General features: G+C 37.0%; 1 protein-coding gene across 18 annotated transcripts in view; it reads right to left on the bottom strand.

Moving 5' to 3' along the window:
- LOC120780291 (FERM domain-containing protein 8) overlaps positions 1–18,143 on the bottom strand; it is a 285,052-nt gene that overhangs the window by 225,936 nt on the left and 40,973 nt on the right. For 17 of the 18 annotated variants that reach the window (XM_040112573.1, XM_040112557.1, XM_040112558.1 and 14 more), the window contains one exon: positions 4,476–5,155. In XM_040112573.1, the coding sequence (XP_039968507.1) occupies positions 4,476–5,155 (680 nt within the window). The remainder of the gene's footprint in view (positions 1–4,475; positions 5,156–18,143) is intronic. The other variant, XM_040112574.1, reaches the window with a different exon arrangement.

The raw sequence follows: 18,143 nt of genomic DNA, 5'->3' as shown, positions 1-18,143 counted from the left end.
TTGTTTGTAATTCCTAAAATTAAAAGAGTCACATATAGGGTTATATATACCAAAGTGATCAGGGTGACGAGTAGAGTTGAAATCCGGATGTCTGTCTGTCCGTCCGTCCATCCGTGCACGCTGTAACTTGAGTAAAAATTGAGATATAATGATGAAACCAGGTACATGTATTCCTTGGTTCTATAAGAAGATTAAGTTCGAAGATGGGCAAAATCGGCTTACTGCCACGCCCACAAAATGGCGGAAACCGAAAACCTATAAGGTGTCATAACTAAGCCATAAATAAAGATATTAAAGTGAAATTTGACACAAAGGATCGTATTAGAGAGGGGCATATTTGGACGTAATGTTTTTGGAAAAGTGGGCGTGGCCCCGCCTCCTACTAAGTTTTTTGTACATATCTTGGAAACTACCATAGCTATGTCAACCAAACTCTATGGAGTCGTTTCCTTCAGGCATTTCCATGCCTTATGGACCAAAAACCATATCTCGGGAACTACTAGACCGATTTCAATGAAATTCGGCATATAATATTTCCTTAACACCCTGATGACATTTACGAAATATGGGTGAAATCGTTTCACAACCACGCCTTTTTCCAATACAACGCTATTTTGAATTCCTTTTGATGCTTTCTCTGTATAATATATACATTAGGAACCAATGATGATAGCGGAATAAAACTTTACACAAATACGGTATTTGAAAAATATGTAAATGACTGATAATGAAATCTCGATTATCACTTTATCATGCGAGAGTATAAAATGTTCGGTGACACCCGAACTTAGCCCTTCCTTACTAGTTTTTGAGTGGGTTTTTGGTTTAGACTCGTTTTTTCCCCTCCAAATATTAGCGTTAACACTCGTAGGTTTCTGGTTTTGATAAAACTGTGTCACCGTAAGCACACAAAATTTGGTTAGAAATACAAAATTTGAAAAAAATTTTTTGTTTGATATTTTTATTCATTGTAAAAATTGCTACGCACTACTGAGGTGTACCGACTTAAACAGCTGCTGTAAACAAACTGGTAGACAGATGGCGCTCATATTTGGCATAGTAATAAAGGACAGTCCTACCAACTTAGCAAAATACATATTTTAAATACCATTTGCCCCGTGAATTCAAATTAACATTTGCGGGTATTTCACAATCGATACCGTGTATGTAAAATATGATCCTTTGATACACTATAGTTTAACGTCGAAAATACATAGAATTAATTACCTAGCTTCACATAATGGGTTTTTCAATAAGAGCGCTACAAACAAAAACGGTTTGGGATATCAATGAAATTCTTTATTCCTGTGAAAGTACATTCGATAACATTATGTATGAAACTCGATTTCTTTTACATGGCCACCACGGGCACGCTTGCAGAAGTCCAGACTCTGAACACAATTTTCGACGGTTTTCAAGCAATATTCGTACGTTCATCACTCGTTGCTAGCTTGTTGGCATATAATAATAGATTTTACATAGCCCCACAGAAATAGTCTAACGACGTCAAATCGCACGAAAGGGTGGCAAATTGACTGGGCCATTTCGTGAAATAACACGTTCACTAAAATAGGTTTTCAATAAATTGATTGTGACATTTGCTGCGTGGCTTGTGCGACTGCATATTGTCCAAGTCCATACCATCCAATTTGGGCCAATAATATTCGGTTATCATTGAGCGGTAGCGATTCCTATTCACCGTAACGTGCCGATCTTGATTATCACGTAAGACGCTGCCGACCCATAAACCGTAATTTTTTCGGGTTGCATTGGTTACTCATGGAGTACGTGTGGATTGCTGCCTGACCAGTAACGCATATTTTGCTTATTGACGAAGTCAGTCAGCCAGAAATGAGCTTCATCGATGGAGATGATTTTTCGATGAAGCTCTGGATCATATTCAAGTTTTTACTCAGCCCAATTCACGAACATACGACGATTCTGGTGATCAAGCGGCTTCAGTTGGCAAGGATGTAGGCCAAGATATAATCACAAAATTCGCCACAAGGGCGTCACAGAAATGTCTAACGCGAAAGACTGATTTGGATCTTCCTTAATTGATGCGCTAGCGGCAGCAATATTCTCGACACTACGGATTCAAAATTGTTCACTAGATGGTCAATTGTTGATCTGACAGGACGATTATGACGACCATAAATTGGACGTAGCGCTCTTAAAGTTGAATCCATGACTCCGAATTTCGGTATTAAATTTTAATAAGGTAAATGTCAAAATGTCTTTTGTAGTGTTCCTATTGAAAAACCCGTTACTACAACGATTTCGACTCTATGCCAATTTTATCTTGCTAGGTGTGAGTTATTTTATTAAAATTTGATGATAATTCTGAATTTTTTTAAACATACTATATATTGTGAATTAGCGTAGACCAATTTCGGGGTCAATACTCTCTCAATTGTATAGTAAATTGGCAATGGTCAAAAGTGAAGAAATATTAAGTGAGATTCAAACTGTTCAAAGTCGATATAAATATTTAGTATATTAAGGATCTGAGCAGATTGTATATACATTCTCAAGATGGATGATGGTGTGTCGAATAGTGCGCTGAGTAGGCCGATTATGTTGACCATAAGTTGAGCGAAGCGCGCCAAGCACATTCTTTACAAAAGGTTAGTTTTCGTACTAAAATTGAACGATTTGTGAACGTTGTTCAAGCGAAAGTCATTGCATGGTGACGATGATGCAACAAAAATAACATGACAGCTTAACACGACTCTATTGAAAAAAGTATCTCTACCTGGATCACCCGTTATATATCTCTTATTAGCATATGGTACAATATGTTATATACTATAAAGTATAACTTAATCAAGTAGTAAAATTAAATCCAAAATTTCTAAAGTAACAGGTAAATTGAAAAATCCTCGGCCTGCCATAGTAAAACACATTGTTTTGAGCTAAATTGGATTTTTTTATTTGACATAGTTCCCTTCATGGGTGGTACACTAATTATAGCGACCCTCCAACTTCTCGTTACTCTTTTTGTAGTTCGATTCGGCCTTTCTTCAAAATGGGCCTCGGCTTCGTTGATTCCCGGAAACTCAAACCAAGTTTTTGCTTCAACGGTATATTTTCCCTTCTTAAGAAATTTTTAGCAACACGCGAAATTCGTTTTTATCAATTTTTTCACAATAACAAAAGTTGCTTCACTCAAAATTATATATGTAATTAACAAACTAATGAGCATACAGCTGTCACTCTCCTTTTGAGGGTTAGGGCAAACTAAAAATCATACGGATTTAATTCTGGTAGAGCCATCTATATAACAGAAAGGCTACTTTTCAATTAACCTGTTATAAGTTGCATATTCTCTTCTAATTATTATTATTACATTGTTGCTTGCACGAACGCGGGCCTAGGAACACTTTATCAGATCGATTATTAGCTTAACAAAGACATGAAACGTTCTTCAACTCGAACCATTTGTCAAAAACTGTTTTCATCGAAATGCGCCAATCGTTTCTTAAAAGTTCTTACGATTTTGGAACAGAACGTTAAGCAAATGGGTATACATGTCTAAAATATGTAGAAGCTGCAATTGCAAGGAAACTCGTCTTTTGTTTATAATGATTTTCTGAGATATTTTATGTTTTTACTATTAAACACCCAAAATAAACGCAATTAGATAAATTTAATTTTTCATTTTTTTTTTCAAAATGTCTCCCACATTAGTAAATCATTTGTATGAATTTTAATATTGCATGCTCTTAATTATTACACATTGCCACGCTGTATAATATTTGGGTGCAGCCGAACTTTGTCTTTATTCACATGTTTTATAATAATCTCGACATATTTCTAATGTTTCAATATATACATATGTATGTATGTACTAGTATATTAGGATTGAATGTTATTTTAGCTAATTTTCATAGAAGTTTTTTAATAAATGTTACACTGAAACGCTCTTGCACTGAAGTAAGTAACATTCCTTTATATACTAGAATTGGTAAAGATTAGGGAATAGTATTACAATTATTTCCTCATAAACAAATCAAGGGAAAAAAATTAAGTGTAATAATTATTTTTAAATTAATATTTTATCCTAACGAAATAATCCTTATATTTTAATTTTTATTTACGCCTACAAAATAAGAGTTATTCGATAACTTTAATTTATTTCTTACAAAATAATAGTTATCCAGTTAGTTTTAAATAATTCTTACACAATAAGAGCTGAAGAGTAAGCTTTTCCTTTTGCCTTGACAAATTATATTCTCACGTTATTACTTTCAAATCACAAAGGCAAATAAAATAAAATTTATGAAATAAATAAATAAAATTAAATATCGAAAGTTTTGACATATTTGTGGACTGTTCGAAAAATCAAAAATTTCCACATACTTACTATATATCCGAACCTTCCTTCATACTTATTTTTTTAGCCAAAATTATGCAATAACTGTTATTTTCTGTTCCTGTTGAAGATAATTTTATTTATATTAATTAAGCCTTACCTTCAGATGGTTGCGGATCTGATATACCCGCTCCGCTTATTATAACGTTGTTGGCTGTATTCGAGTTATCATCCATTTTGCTTAAAACATTGCCTGAAATTCCTACAATACCGTTTCCAGGTATAGTTGTCAAATTTGTAGATATACTCGTAGGAGTTACCAAATTATCGTTTCGAAGAGCGCTGACAACGCTCGAAACACTAGAAGAAGAAGCATAAGTATTCCCAAGTGCAGTTTGAATTTGGGATGTTGTAACCACTCGATGTACTGTGTACATCATATGCCCTGAAGAGACTGTAGGAGTCAAGGTTTCTCCACCAGAATCAATTTTGATATCTGAAGAAAAGGCATCGCAATTATTATTGGTCTGATTCTCATAATATTGGGTTTGAGTAGATGCTGCGATTAGCCCTTCCTTACTTTCATTTCTTTCGTCAAAATTAAATACTCCTTCGTTACAGTCAAAAAGTCCATTCGGCATGCAAATTGATTTTTGATTTAGTTGCATTGAATTTCGAACTGCTTGATTTTGATGTTGAATCTGTTGACCCAAAGGATTAAAATATGGTTGACTTTCTAACGATGATGATAAAATAGATGCAGATCCCAATCGTCCGTTTATAGCTGCTTTAAAAACATCATCTTGGCACCTGTAGTCCGTATTACAAGACATTCGAGCTCTATAATTATAAATAATAACAATATTTATTCTACTGCCCTATATGTATCATTTTATGCAGAGTATAAGTAGATTTAGAATTTTAAGTATTATAAGTATTATTATTATTAAGAATAACAGTAAAAACTTAACTATAAACTAAGTTTAAGGTGTAAAACCACTCATACAGGGTCCGGCACTCGAACCCGTAACCTGTAGCTGTAACCAACTTCAGCCCGTTCGCACAGCTGTCGCACTGGAATCAGTGTAGTGTACAAACGCGTTTTGCCAAAAGTGAGCGCAAAAAAAAGTGATCAGCCATGGAATTCAAACGTAGTAGTTTGATTGCTTTATATTTAGCTGGAAAATCACAGCCAGCAATTGTTCGTGAGCTCAAACACCTTAATGTGAATAAATTTTTTGTTTATCTCACCATCACTCGTTACAATGATACTGGTAGCATCGCAAAACATCATGGAGGTGGTCATCAAAAGACTGCAACTGCAACGTCACGTGAGATGGTTCGGAAAGTGAAGAAGCGACTTGAGCGAAATCCACGACGAAGTACCAATCAAATGGCTAAATAACTGAAAATATCCGACTGCAGCATCCGACGCATATTGAGAAGTGAGCTCAAGATCAAGCCTTACAAGTTCCAAACGGCCCATGATCTCACACCAAAGCAGCAATAAGTAACACTTGAGAGAGCGAAGCAGTTGCTTCGCTTGGCCGAAAACTGTCAAATTCTGAAGATTGTGTTTTCTGACAAAAGTTTTTTTCCAATTGAGCAATTCGTAAACTCTCAAAACGATAGGGTTTACTTGAATCTAAGCATCGGTTGGCCACCAGGAGGAAGCACCTGGGCCGCTGTCACCGCAGATGGGCGCTCTCCAATTGTTTTCATCGAGCCTGGCGTACAAGTAAATGCGGGAAAGTGTTCTGGAGGCTGCTTTGAAGCTGTGGGCAACCGCACCGTCTCACAAAGCGCGAGTGAACCAAGAATGGCTGAAAAACAACCTTCCTTTATTAGACCACACAATGGCTCTCGAATTCACCAGATGTGAATCCCATGGATTATTCTCTCTGGGCCATTTTCGAGAGCAAGGTCCGAAGTAAAAAATACACCAGTCTCGAGATGTTGAAGAAAGCCATTGTCCGTGAGTGAGCCAAAATACCGGCAAGTCACATTTGGGCAGCTTGCGATTCGTTTTTTGACCGTCTCAAGGCCATAGTTAAGGCAAAAGGTGGTCATATCGAGCAAAAGTGAATTGGTCCTGAATTTATGATTATTTTCACACATTTTTTACTTTAAATAAATAAAAATAATTTTCCAAACCGAATTTATGGCTTTTTTAATTGGTTACACTTCGAGTCAGCCGAATGTTCGAAAATCGTGATATAAGTTATATAGGAGCTAACCCAAGTTTCCGCTCATATTTATCCATTTTAATCACAAAGACACACTGTTATAAGTAAAACATGCTTTCTTATATTCATTGCGATAACTCACATATTGGCCGATATATGCGATACAAAGTCAGCCCGAAGTTCGAAAATCTTTATATTGGGTATATTTGACATACAGATATACCATTATTTTAAGAAGTAGGCGTGGTTGTTGTCCTATTTCTTCCATTCTCACACATATTAAACTTTGTCGAAATCGGTTTGTCAGGTCCCAAGATATGAGATTTCATCAAAAAGTGAATGGTGTCACGCCCATCGTCCAATTTTGTCACCGGCTAGTATAAAGCTCTCTTATACGATCTGGGAGGTAAAATTTAATGTCTCTGGCGTATTTTGCTATTGACTTAGCGCTCTTTTAGTAATTTTTAACTGTACCTTTATATGGCGAGTGAGTGGAGTTTCCGTTTTTATCCATTTTCACATTGTCGATAGAAGTACTTATACAATTTGTACTCAGAAAATTTGGTTGTTATACATAGCTTAATAATATAGGAGATACGCATACTAAACTTGTTAAAGGGCGGGGCCATGCCTCTTTTTCAAAAAAATTTGCCCTCAGGTGCCCCTTGCTACTGCGATCCTCTGCAACAAATTACAGCTTTATATTCTTATTTAATGCATAATAATGGCTCTCTATATGTTTTCGGTTCATAGTGATTTGTGGGCGTGGCAGTGGTCTGATTACGCCCGCCTACGAACTCGTAATATTTTTTTGTACTAAGGAGCCCACATACCCAGTTCCATCAAGGTATCTCAATTTGTACTCAAGTTACAGCTTGCGCGGACGGACGGACAGACAGACACTCAACCGGATTTCAACTTTTCTCGTCATCCTGATTATTTATATATACAAATATAACCTAATATCTATCTCGCTTAGTTTTAAGTTTTTATGTACAACTGTTAGGTGAACAAAGATATGATATCAGTCCCAAATTCCACGCGAGCTGAGACACGAGTTGTGCCCCAGTAATATACATATTAGAGTGATTCAAAAAAAAAAAAAAATTTCGTTTGGTACTCGGAAAAATAGATTCCTAGACACCTCTAAGAAAGCCTTTTCAAACATGAGTTTTTACTTGTAACGGGAAGGTCCTCCTACATAAGGTTTTCTATTTTTTCTTATTATCAGATAGAAAAATTTATATCTCACTTCCAACTACTTAAAAAAATATATTGTTCCTTAGATTTTGTAAGACATTGAATGCCCTATAAAAAAGGTCTGTTATGATTTTTTCGTAAACCCAAACGTTTAAAAGATATTAACAGTTAAAGTTTTGATTATTTTTGGGAAAATTTTTTATTTCTTATGAATTTTATAACTCACACTTTTTTTTTTTGAACCACTCTAATACATATATTACTTAATCATTTGCTAGAGCTGGGTTTAAACACATTTTTATACTCTTGCAACCAGTTGCTACAGAGTTTTATAGTTTTGTTCACCTAAGGATTGTGCATACCACCTCAAACCAAACGAGCTAGATATGTACATATGTGGTTATGTATATATAAATTATCAAGATGACGAAAAAAGTTGGAATACGTTTGACTGTCCGACCAAGCTGTACCTTGACTAAACATTGAGATATCTGGATGAAACTTGGAAGTTGGTTCCATACTACAAAAAAAATTTAATTCGTAGATGTCCCGTAGATGTCGTTCAATGTGTGATATATTTACACTAGGCGTCAAAAGAAAGTATAAATTTCACAGTAGTTATTTCAATTAGATTTATTTAAAAAAATTAGTAGTAATTCATACAATATTGTTCTATTTCTTAACGTATATGGATAACAAAAAATGTAAAGTAAATCTTATTCCATTAATCGAAAGAAAAATATTTTATTTTTTATTTGAAAATCTGATACTAAAACAAAAGTCGTCAAATGAAAGTATAAATTGGCAACACATATAGACAATTTTCTTTTGAAAAGAAATTTAGTAATTGGTATAACCACCTTTATTTTGAATTACTGCACGAAGACGTTTGGGCATACTTCGAACCAAATTCTCTAACATTTCCGACGAAATATTAACCCATTGGCGGTTCATCTCTAAGAAAAAGGACGCCAAATTTGTGCGGCTACTTTTTGGAATTTTAGAGTCCAAAATTGCCCACAAATGCTCAATCGGGTTTAAATCTGGCGATTGAGCTGGCCAGTTCAGTTTTTCGATAGCGTTTTCTTCAAAAAAATGAGTTGCAAGTCGGGACGTGTGTTTGGGGTCGTTATCTTGTTGAAAAATAAACGACCCCAAATGCATTTTTTCCGCGCTTATTGTCAAATTTTCGCTTAGAATGTCAACGTATGCAGCTGCCGTCATTCTTCCATCAACTTTTACCAAGTTGCCCACACCAAATTTGGAGAAGCATCCCCACACCATAAGAGACCCACCTCCATGCTTCACTGTTGTTTGTATGCACTGTGGTTTTAAGCGATCAGAACTTTTGCACCAAACTCGTTTACGTTTTTTTGAGTTCTTGAGCTCGAATTTGGACTCGTCGGACCACATTATTTTGTCCCAAAATGTGATTGGCATGGTTACATACCGTTTTGCAAACACCAGCCTTTTTTTCCTATTCACAATGGAAATCATAGGTCGTTTTTTTGCGACATAATTTTTCAAACCAATTGATCGTAATTTTCTCTACATTGTACTGACGGAAAGATTTAAATTTAAACTTTCAATCAACTCCCTGCATGAAATTTCAGGGTTAATTACAACTTTTCTTCTTATGAGTCGCTCAACGTGTTTCGATATGTTGACCTGTGGACCGCCTCCATACTGAGTCTTACATGTCTTAATTTTTTTGAAGTTTTCGAAAATCTTTCTTGCTCCTCCGATGGAAATAGAATATTTTTCAGAAATTTTTGCGTATGTTTTGCCTTTCTTCCTATCTTCTACAATTAGGTTTCGAATCTCTTCAGTTTTTCGCATTTTGCACTAAGAACAGAACAAAAATCAAATGAAAAACCATTAAATTTTAAAAAAGTTTTCCAAATCAGTGGAAGTTTAGTTAAACTTTTAATCAACTTTAAATTTACCTTGTAAAAATTGACACAAATTAAAATTATACTTTCATATGACGCACGCGCATCAAACGACTAGCACAGACTAATTACTTTTATTGATAAAAAGACTTCTTACGTATACATAACAAGCACACATTATGGTCGAACGGTTTATTTACATAACGGTGCCTATTCATGGCACACTATTCACATCAATTGCGGAATTTGCAAATGTAAGAAGTGAACGAATGCAGTGAAGTTGATAAGTATTAAATTTATACTTTCATTTGATGCCTAGTGTATATAACTCAAATTAAGTGATAATCATTCTCTTATAATGGTATGTCTGTATGTCAAAGATTGATTGAGTCGGACCAATACTTCCGTTAGCCTCCATATACTTAATATAAAAATTTTCGATCTTCGGGTTGGCTTTGTATCGCATATAATAGTGTATTGTTGATCAATTTAAGCGAAAACTTGGCCTAGCCCCTATATAACTAATATCAGGATTTTCGGGCATCCGGCTGACAGAAACTTGAAGTTATGACACAAAATTTATTTAGGAGTGAATATAGCGACTACAGTTGATTTTTTTCGATAAAAAAAGAAGAAAGTTTGAGACTTTTGAAGAAAAAAAATTTCAGGAATTCGAAGATATTTGTTTAAATAATAATAAGATGCAAGCACTTGTCATACGTATATGGTCAACGAAATCATTGATTTTCAGAAAACGAAAAAGAGCAACTGGTACAATGAGGAGTGCCGTGACACAACGGAGAGGAAAAACACTACCTACATCCTAACGTTTCAATCGACCACAAGACGTGTGGAATGGAAGAGATACCGCGAGTTGAAGAGGGAAGTGAGACACATTTGCAAACGAAAAAAAAAGAGGCCGAAATGTGTGAGTACGAAGAGCTTGGCAAGCTGGGGGACCGCCGAGTTCCCCGGTGGATGAACGCCTAGCCACAATCCGCATCAAATCGAAGTTCTTCAAAATATCGCTGATTTGCGCCCACACCCCGACGGAAGGAAAGGACGATGTCACAATCGTGCTTGGAGACTTTAACGTCAGGGTGGGCAAAGAAGGTTTGGTACAACAGTCAGTAAATTCAGCCTTCACGAGGAAACATCTCCAAATGGGTTAAGGCTGATCGACTTCGTTGGGGTCCAAATTAAAGTTATCTGTAGTCCTAGATTCCAGCATAGGAATATTCACCAATATACCAGGCTGCCTCCGGATCGGAAAGCCACCATCCAGATTGATCATGTTGTGATAGACGGACGGTACGTCTTCAGTGTTTTAGACGTATGTACGCTCCGAGGTCCTAACATCGACTCGGATCACTATCTTGTGGCAGCCAAGATTCGCACCCACACCTGTGCATCAAAAAATACACTTCAACATACACAAGGAAAATTCGACATCAATCACAACAGACAGACGAACGCTTTTCTACTCGACTTTATTCCCTGCTCTCTGAGAGCACTCGTCAACAACTCTGTATAAGTGAACTGTGGGACGGCATTTCGTACGGCAACCGAAACCATTGGTTTTCGAAAAAAGCAAAAGAACAGCTTGAACGACGAGGGGTGCCGTATCGCAGCAAAGAGAAACCAGACTGCCTACCTCTTCAACATTATGGTCGACCACAACACGTGCGGGATGGGATAGATTCCGAGAGTTGAAGAGGGAAGCGAGATGCATTTGCAGACAGAAGAAGAAAGAGGCCGAAATGCGTGAGTACGAAGAGCTTGATAAGCTGGCCGACAGGTCTAATGCTCGAAAATTCTACGAAAAATGCGGCGGCTTACAAAAGGTTTCAAGGCGGGAGCATACTCTTGTAGAACCTCCAAAGGTGATCTAGTCACATGTGCCAAAGCATACTTAAATTATGGAAGGTACATCTATCCAGCCTGTTGAGTGGCAAGGAAAATATTTTTTTTTTTTTTGCAATATCTTTTTTATTTATTGAATCTGCTTTTTGTTTTAAAAGCCTAACAATAAGTTTTAAAATCTTAAATCTATTTAAAAACTAGACAAGCTCAAGCAAGTGTTTGGTGATACGTTGCTCCTTAGTACGCAGGCATATCTCTTCTTTTAAGGCGTGTTTGATCGCAGGAATGTACCAAAGCATTAGCCAAAGGGTTTGGGTGATCTCGGAGTTTAGATATATATTTAATTCTGCTGTCTTCTACTTCTTTCTTTACCATAGAAATACCAAGGTCTTTATGGATATTTTCATTACGCATGTACCATGGTGAACACGTGATTGTTCTAAGCATTTTTGATTGGAACCTTTGTATTATTTCAATATTAGTTGCACAGGTCGTACCCCTCAGTTGAATGCCATACATCCAAATCGGCTTTATGGCCGCATTATATAAAAGCACTTTGTTGTCTAGGCTAAGTTTAGAGTTTTTATTTAAAAGCCAATTTAAATTTGCAGCTCTTATCTTCATGCAAGTTATTTTACTAGATATGTGTTTTCTCCACGTAAGTCTTCTATCTAGGTGAATACCAAGATAAGTTACGTCGTTCGCTTGGGGTACTAGACTATTGTTCATTTTTACTGCCGGACACATTTTAGGTCTTAGTGAAAACGTAACATGCTTGCATTTTTGTTCATTTACATTTATACGCCAGTTGGCTAACCATTCTTCGACAGACCTTAAGTGCTCGGCTAATATTCTTGACGCTATTATGTGGCATTTGTTACGGCTCACTAAAGCTGTGTCATCCGCAAAAGTTGAGGTCAATATATTATTAGCTGTAGGAAGATCTGCAGTATATATGATGTATAGAGTTGGGCCTAAAACACTACCCTGGGGTACACCAGTCCATTATCTGTCGTTCGTCAGATATGAAATCTCCACTTTTACCATAAATTGTCTATTTTTTAAATAAGACTCCAATGTTTTATACAATTCTAAAGGTAGAATGTTTTAATCTTATACAAAAGGCCTTCGTGCCACACCTTATCAAACGCCTGAGCCACGTCTAGAAATAAAGCTGAACAGTACTCTCTTTGCTCAAATGCTTTTCTTATTTCGTTAGTAATTCTACTTACTTGCTCTATCGTGCTATGTTTTTCACGAAACCCGAATTGGTGCGTTGGTATTATATTATTTTCGTGGAGGAAAGGAAGACATCTTTGATAGTAACACTTTTTCAAATATTTTAGAAAGACAGGGTCAGAAGACTGATTGGTCTGTATGAAGACGGCTGTGTTAAGTCTTTCCCAGGTTTATCTATCAAGATAATCTCGCGACTTTTTCCATGAAATAGGATAGTATCCGAGATTAAGAATTGCACTGAAGAGCAAAGAGAGCACTTCTACAGCAATATTTGGTAACTCAATTAGCATTTTTGGGGTAATATTATCATGTCCTGGTGACTTTTTTGGTTTAAGTTCTTTTATTATTCTAATAATTTCAGTAGGTGAAGTCTTAAAAGACTCTGAGTGACTCTGTTAACTGTGTTGGGTAAGTTGGACAACTCGAAAGTTGTTCTTTGGGCAATTTGGTTGAAATACCTTTTCTAGGTCATTTGCAAAACAATTAGCCTTTTCCTCGTCACTTCGAGCCCAATTTCCGCCCATGTCTCGTATAGGCATGTTGGAGTTAGTTGGTGGCTTCAGGGACTTTTGGGCTTTCCAAAGAGAATTTTGCTTGCTTGAATTTGGACACAGCTTCTTTATATACATTTTCGGTATTGGATTCTTCTCACGTTTAAGCGCTTTTTTTAGTTTACGTGCAGCTGATTTCAATTGAAGCTGAGTGGAAGGGGAGCGACTTATTTGCCATTCACGCCTTGCACGCCTTTTTTCGTTTACAAGCTTTTCTATTTCTCTGTTAGTAATTTTTCTGGCACCAATCGGCTTATAGTTGTTGTTTGGTGTTGCTAAGACAGCTGCTTTAGTTATTATATCATTGAGTTCTTCTATGCTTTCGTCGATATCTCTACCTGTATTTATTTTGTACTCAACATTAATGTGGCTACTCACGTATTTTTTTTATATTTTAGCCAATTCGTTTTATAAGAAGTCAAACCTCACTTTTGGATTAACGAATATGGGTTGTTCACATAACTTTATTAGTACAGGAGAGTGATCAGAAGATAGATCAGTACTTGTATCAGCTGTTATAAGCGATTTATCTATATTTTTGATTACAGCAAAATCAATTAAATCTGGTATTTTTTTACGATCACTAGGCCAATATGTCGGCTTACCAGGAGATATTATGTCAAGGTTATTGTGCCTATTTATAATAGTGTGATACAGCTGTCGTCCTTTCGGATTAATTAGCCGTGAGCCCCAATACGTGTGCTTTGCATTGTAATCTCCACCTGCTATAAATCTATGGCCTAGTGTTCCAAAAGTCTTTGAATTGGATGTCTGTAATTTTAAACCGAGGTGGGCAGTATATGGCCGTCAGATTTAAGTCCCCGCAGCGATTTTTAATAGTTATTGTTGTAGCTTGTAATTGCGCGGTGGCATAAGATTCTGATGTGTGGTGATTTAACCGTTTTCTAACCAACACTGCTGTTCCTCCATGTGCCTTTCCATCTGGGTGGTTTGTAACATGGAGTCTAAATCCCGGTATAAAGAAATTGTTTTTGTTCGTAAGATGAGTTTCTGACAATAGCATTACATCGATACTTTTTTCATCCAGAAATCTAATGAGTTCCAATTTATGTTGGTTAACACCGTTAGCATTCCATAAACAAATGTTCAATACACTCATTTTTTACTTAAGAAAGTTTGCAACATTTGGTTTTGTGATTTGATTACCTCTTGAATCATATTTTGCATTGAAGCCATACATTGTGTCATACATTGGGTAAGGTTTAAAATCATAGTTTCAACGCTTCCATTTGGTTGGTTTTGGGGCAATTGCATTTGTGTAGTATTGCCTTTCACCACGTTTGCATAACTCCCTTGTGTAGCATTGTCCTTAAGATTTACTGGTTTTGAAATTTGGACGGGGATTTTAATATTTTCATTAGATGGAATATTCATCATTTGGTAATTTTGACGTGCTTGGATGCCCTGTGACAACTTCGATTTTAAATCTTTGTATACAGGGCAACCCCTGTAGTTAGCAGTGTGATTTCCTCCACAATTGCTGCATTTTTTATTTAAATCCTCTTTTTTAAGAGTACATTTTGAAGTTGGATGTAGATCACCACATACTACACATACACTTCGTAGAGTGCAATATGCTTTCGTGTGTCCATACTCTTGGCAGTTTGTACATTGTACTGGACCATTTCTCTTATGTGGTTCCTCAACGGTGATTCTGCGATGGAGAAGATATTTTAAATTGTAAATCGGGTGTATTTCATTTTTCTTTAATTTGTTGAATCTGGCATCAATTCTATTTTGAACATTGTTGTGGACTTTGTTCTTGTTAAAAATATTTACTACTGATTTAATGCTAAAACCACCTTCTTCCTAAGTGCTTCTTCTAACATCGTTAGAGTTCACCGAAGACTCTATACCTTTTATGACAACAACTAGGCCTTTTTGAGCTCTTCAGTTGGTAAGAGGAAATTTTGTTATCATTTGATAGGAAATTTTACAATTTCCATGAAAAATTTTTTTCAGTGTATGTTTGAATTTTTGTTTCATCTATGTTACCTTTTTTCAAAGGCACAATGTGGAAATTGTTTGTGCCTATTATATTGCTCATTTTTGAAACAAGCGCATTTGAGCTACGCTCACGCAAATAGATTGGAGGGGGTTTGGCATTCACGACCGTGGTGGTACCCCTTGCTTCGTCGTTAGGCCCTTTGCTTAATAAGGCAAATCTGTTGCCATTAAGAATTTCTGGCTTTTTGGTGTTTGGCGTTTTTGCTTGAAATTTTTTGGTATTGACCGCTGGTTTTAATAGGACTCAATTTCCTTTTTACATTAATGTAGCGATCAATACCAGTCTGAACTGATGGCCCTTTTTTGCTTGGTACATTCTCACCTTGCGTTTTATTTTCCTTCGCTGTCCGGGTGCTTGCTGGTTGCATAGTGGCTGCTGTCTGTGGATTTGTTGTTGCCCGATTGCTGTTTACTGCTGCTTCTGCTGACTGCGCTTGCTTATTCTCTCTTTCGTCTGATCGATGCGATGACTCATCATCGCCGTTACATTTGTTTTTGCCAGGAGTTGCTTTTGTTGGCTCGACAAAACTGAAGTAGGCATTTAAGGAATGCCTACGGTTTTGCTGTTGAGGCTGCGAAGCACTCATAATTGTTTGTTTTTTTGTTTTGTTTTTTGTTTTTATATATTTGTTTTGTGCACTATTTGTTAATGTTTATTATTAAAAGTTTGTGTGCACTGTTTTTTTATTTGTTTGTTTGTTTTTATTTATTATTTTTGTTTGCTTACTTTTTGCAAAAATTAGAATAATGGAGCGAATTCAAAACCACGTCCGTACACTTTGAACACAATCGAAAAAATCTGACTGCCAAAGACTTGGGCGCTACGACAAAGAACTGGTGGTGCCTTGGTTTGACAGCGCTCGGGGACAATGGGAAATATAACCTCAGGAGAAGGCGAACCCGATTCCCCAATCGATTACGATGGAGCAGACGTCCATTTCCCGACCATGAAGAAGTTCGTACAGCAATTGCCGGGCTGAAGAACAACAAAGCGGCAGGGGCAGTCGGATTGCCGGCCGAGTTATTCAAACACGGAGGCGAAGAACTGACAAGGAGCATGCATCAGTTTCTTTGTAAAATATGGTCGAACGAAAGCATGCTCAACTATTGGGATTTAAGTGTGCTCTGCCCAATCCACAAAAAGGGAGACCCCACAATCTGCACCAACAACCTGGGATAAGTCTGAATTTGTTATCGCCGCAAAACTAATACGGCTGTATAAACTGACCTTGAGCAACACTAAAAGCACCATCAGGATCGGGAAGGACCTCTCCGAGCCGTTTGATACCAAATGAGATTTCAGACAACGCGACTTTCTGTCGTGCGACTTCTTCAAACTGCTGCTGGAGAAAATAATTCGAGCTGCAGAACGAAATAGAAAAGGTACCATCTTCTATAAGAGTGTACAGCTGCTGGCGTATGCCAATGATATTGATATCATCGGCCTCAACACCCGCGCCGTTAGTTCTTCTTTCCCCAGGCTGGACAAGGAAGCACAGAAAATGGGTCTGTCAGTGAACGAGGGCAAAACGAAATATCTCCGGTCATCAAACAAACAGTCGTCGCACTCGCGACTTGGCTCTCACGTCACTGTTGACAGTCATAACTTTGAAGTTGTAGATAGTTTCGTCTATCTTGGAACCAGCATAAACACCACCAACAATGTTAGCCTAGAAATACAACGCAGGATAACTCTTGCCAATAAGTGCTACTTCGGACTGAGTAGGCAACTGAGAAGCAATGTCCTCTCTCGACGAACAAAAACCAAGCTCTATAAGTCGCTCATGACAACATGATGAGTCGACGTTACGAGTTTTCGAGAGAAAGGTTCTGCGAAAGATTTATGGGTTTTGTGCTTTGGCCACGGCGAATATCGCATTCAATGTAACGATGAACTGTTCGAGGTATATGACGACATTGAAATAGTTCAGGGAATTAAAAGACAGCGGCTACGCTGGCTAGATCATGTTGTGCGGATGGAGAAATACACTCCAGCTCTGAAAGTATTCCACGCAGTACCCGCCGGTGGAAGCAGAGGAAAAGGAAGACCTCCACTCCGTTGGAAGAACCAAGTGGAGAAGGACCTGGCTTCGCTTGGAATTTCCAATTGGCGCCACGTTGCGAGCAGAAGAAACGACTGGCGCTGTTGTTAACTCGGCTATAATCGCGTAAGCGGTGTCTACGCTTATTCCGTAAAATGTATATATTAGTTAAAAAAAATAGTATTGTATTTATATTTGTTCATCATTTATCTTTTTCTCTACTTACTTGGAACTATCGGGTGATTTTTTAAGAGCTTGATAACTTTTTAAAAAAAAAAAACGCATAAAATTTGCAAAATCTCATCGGTTCTTTATTTGAAACGTTAGATTGGTTCATGACATTTACTTTTTGAAGATAATTTCATTTAAATGTTGACTCATGTGGTTTCAACAAGATGGCGCTACATGCCACACAGCTCGCGATTCTATGGCCATTTTGAGGGAAAACTTCGGAGAACAATTCATCCCAAGAAATGGACCCGTAAGTTGGCCACCAAGATCATGCGATTTAACGCCTTTAGACTATTTTTTGTGGGGCTACGTCAAGTCTAAAGTCTACAGAAATAAGCCAGCAACTATTCCAGCTTTGGAAGACAACATTTCCGAAGAAATTCGGGCTATTCCGGCCGAAATGCTCGAAAAAGTTGCCCAAAATTGACTTTCCGAATGGACCACCTAAGACGCAGCCGCGGTCAACATTTAAATGAAATTATCTTCAAAAAAGTAAATGTCATGAACCAATCTAACGTTTCAAATAAAGAACCGATGAGATTTTGCAAATTTTATGCGTTTTTTTTTAAAAAAAAGTTATCAAGCTCTTAAAATTT

Source organism: Bactrocera tryoni, unplaced genomic scaffold (genome assembly GCF_016617805.1).
Source record: "Bactrocera tryoni isolate S06 unplaced genomic scaffold, CSIRO_BtryS06_freeze2 scaffold_25, whole genome shotgun sequence".
Lineage (NCBI taxonomy): Eukaryota > Metazoa > Arthropoda > Insecta > Diptera > Tephritidae > Bactrocera > Bactrocera tryoni.
Note: the sequence above shows the minus strand (reverse complement) of the source record. Positions and strands in the feature narration are given on the sequence as shown.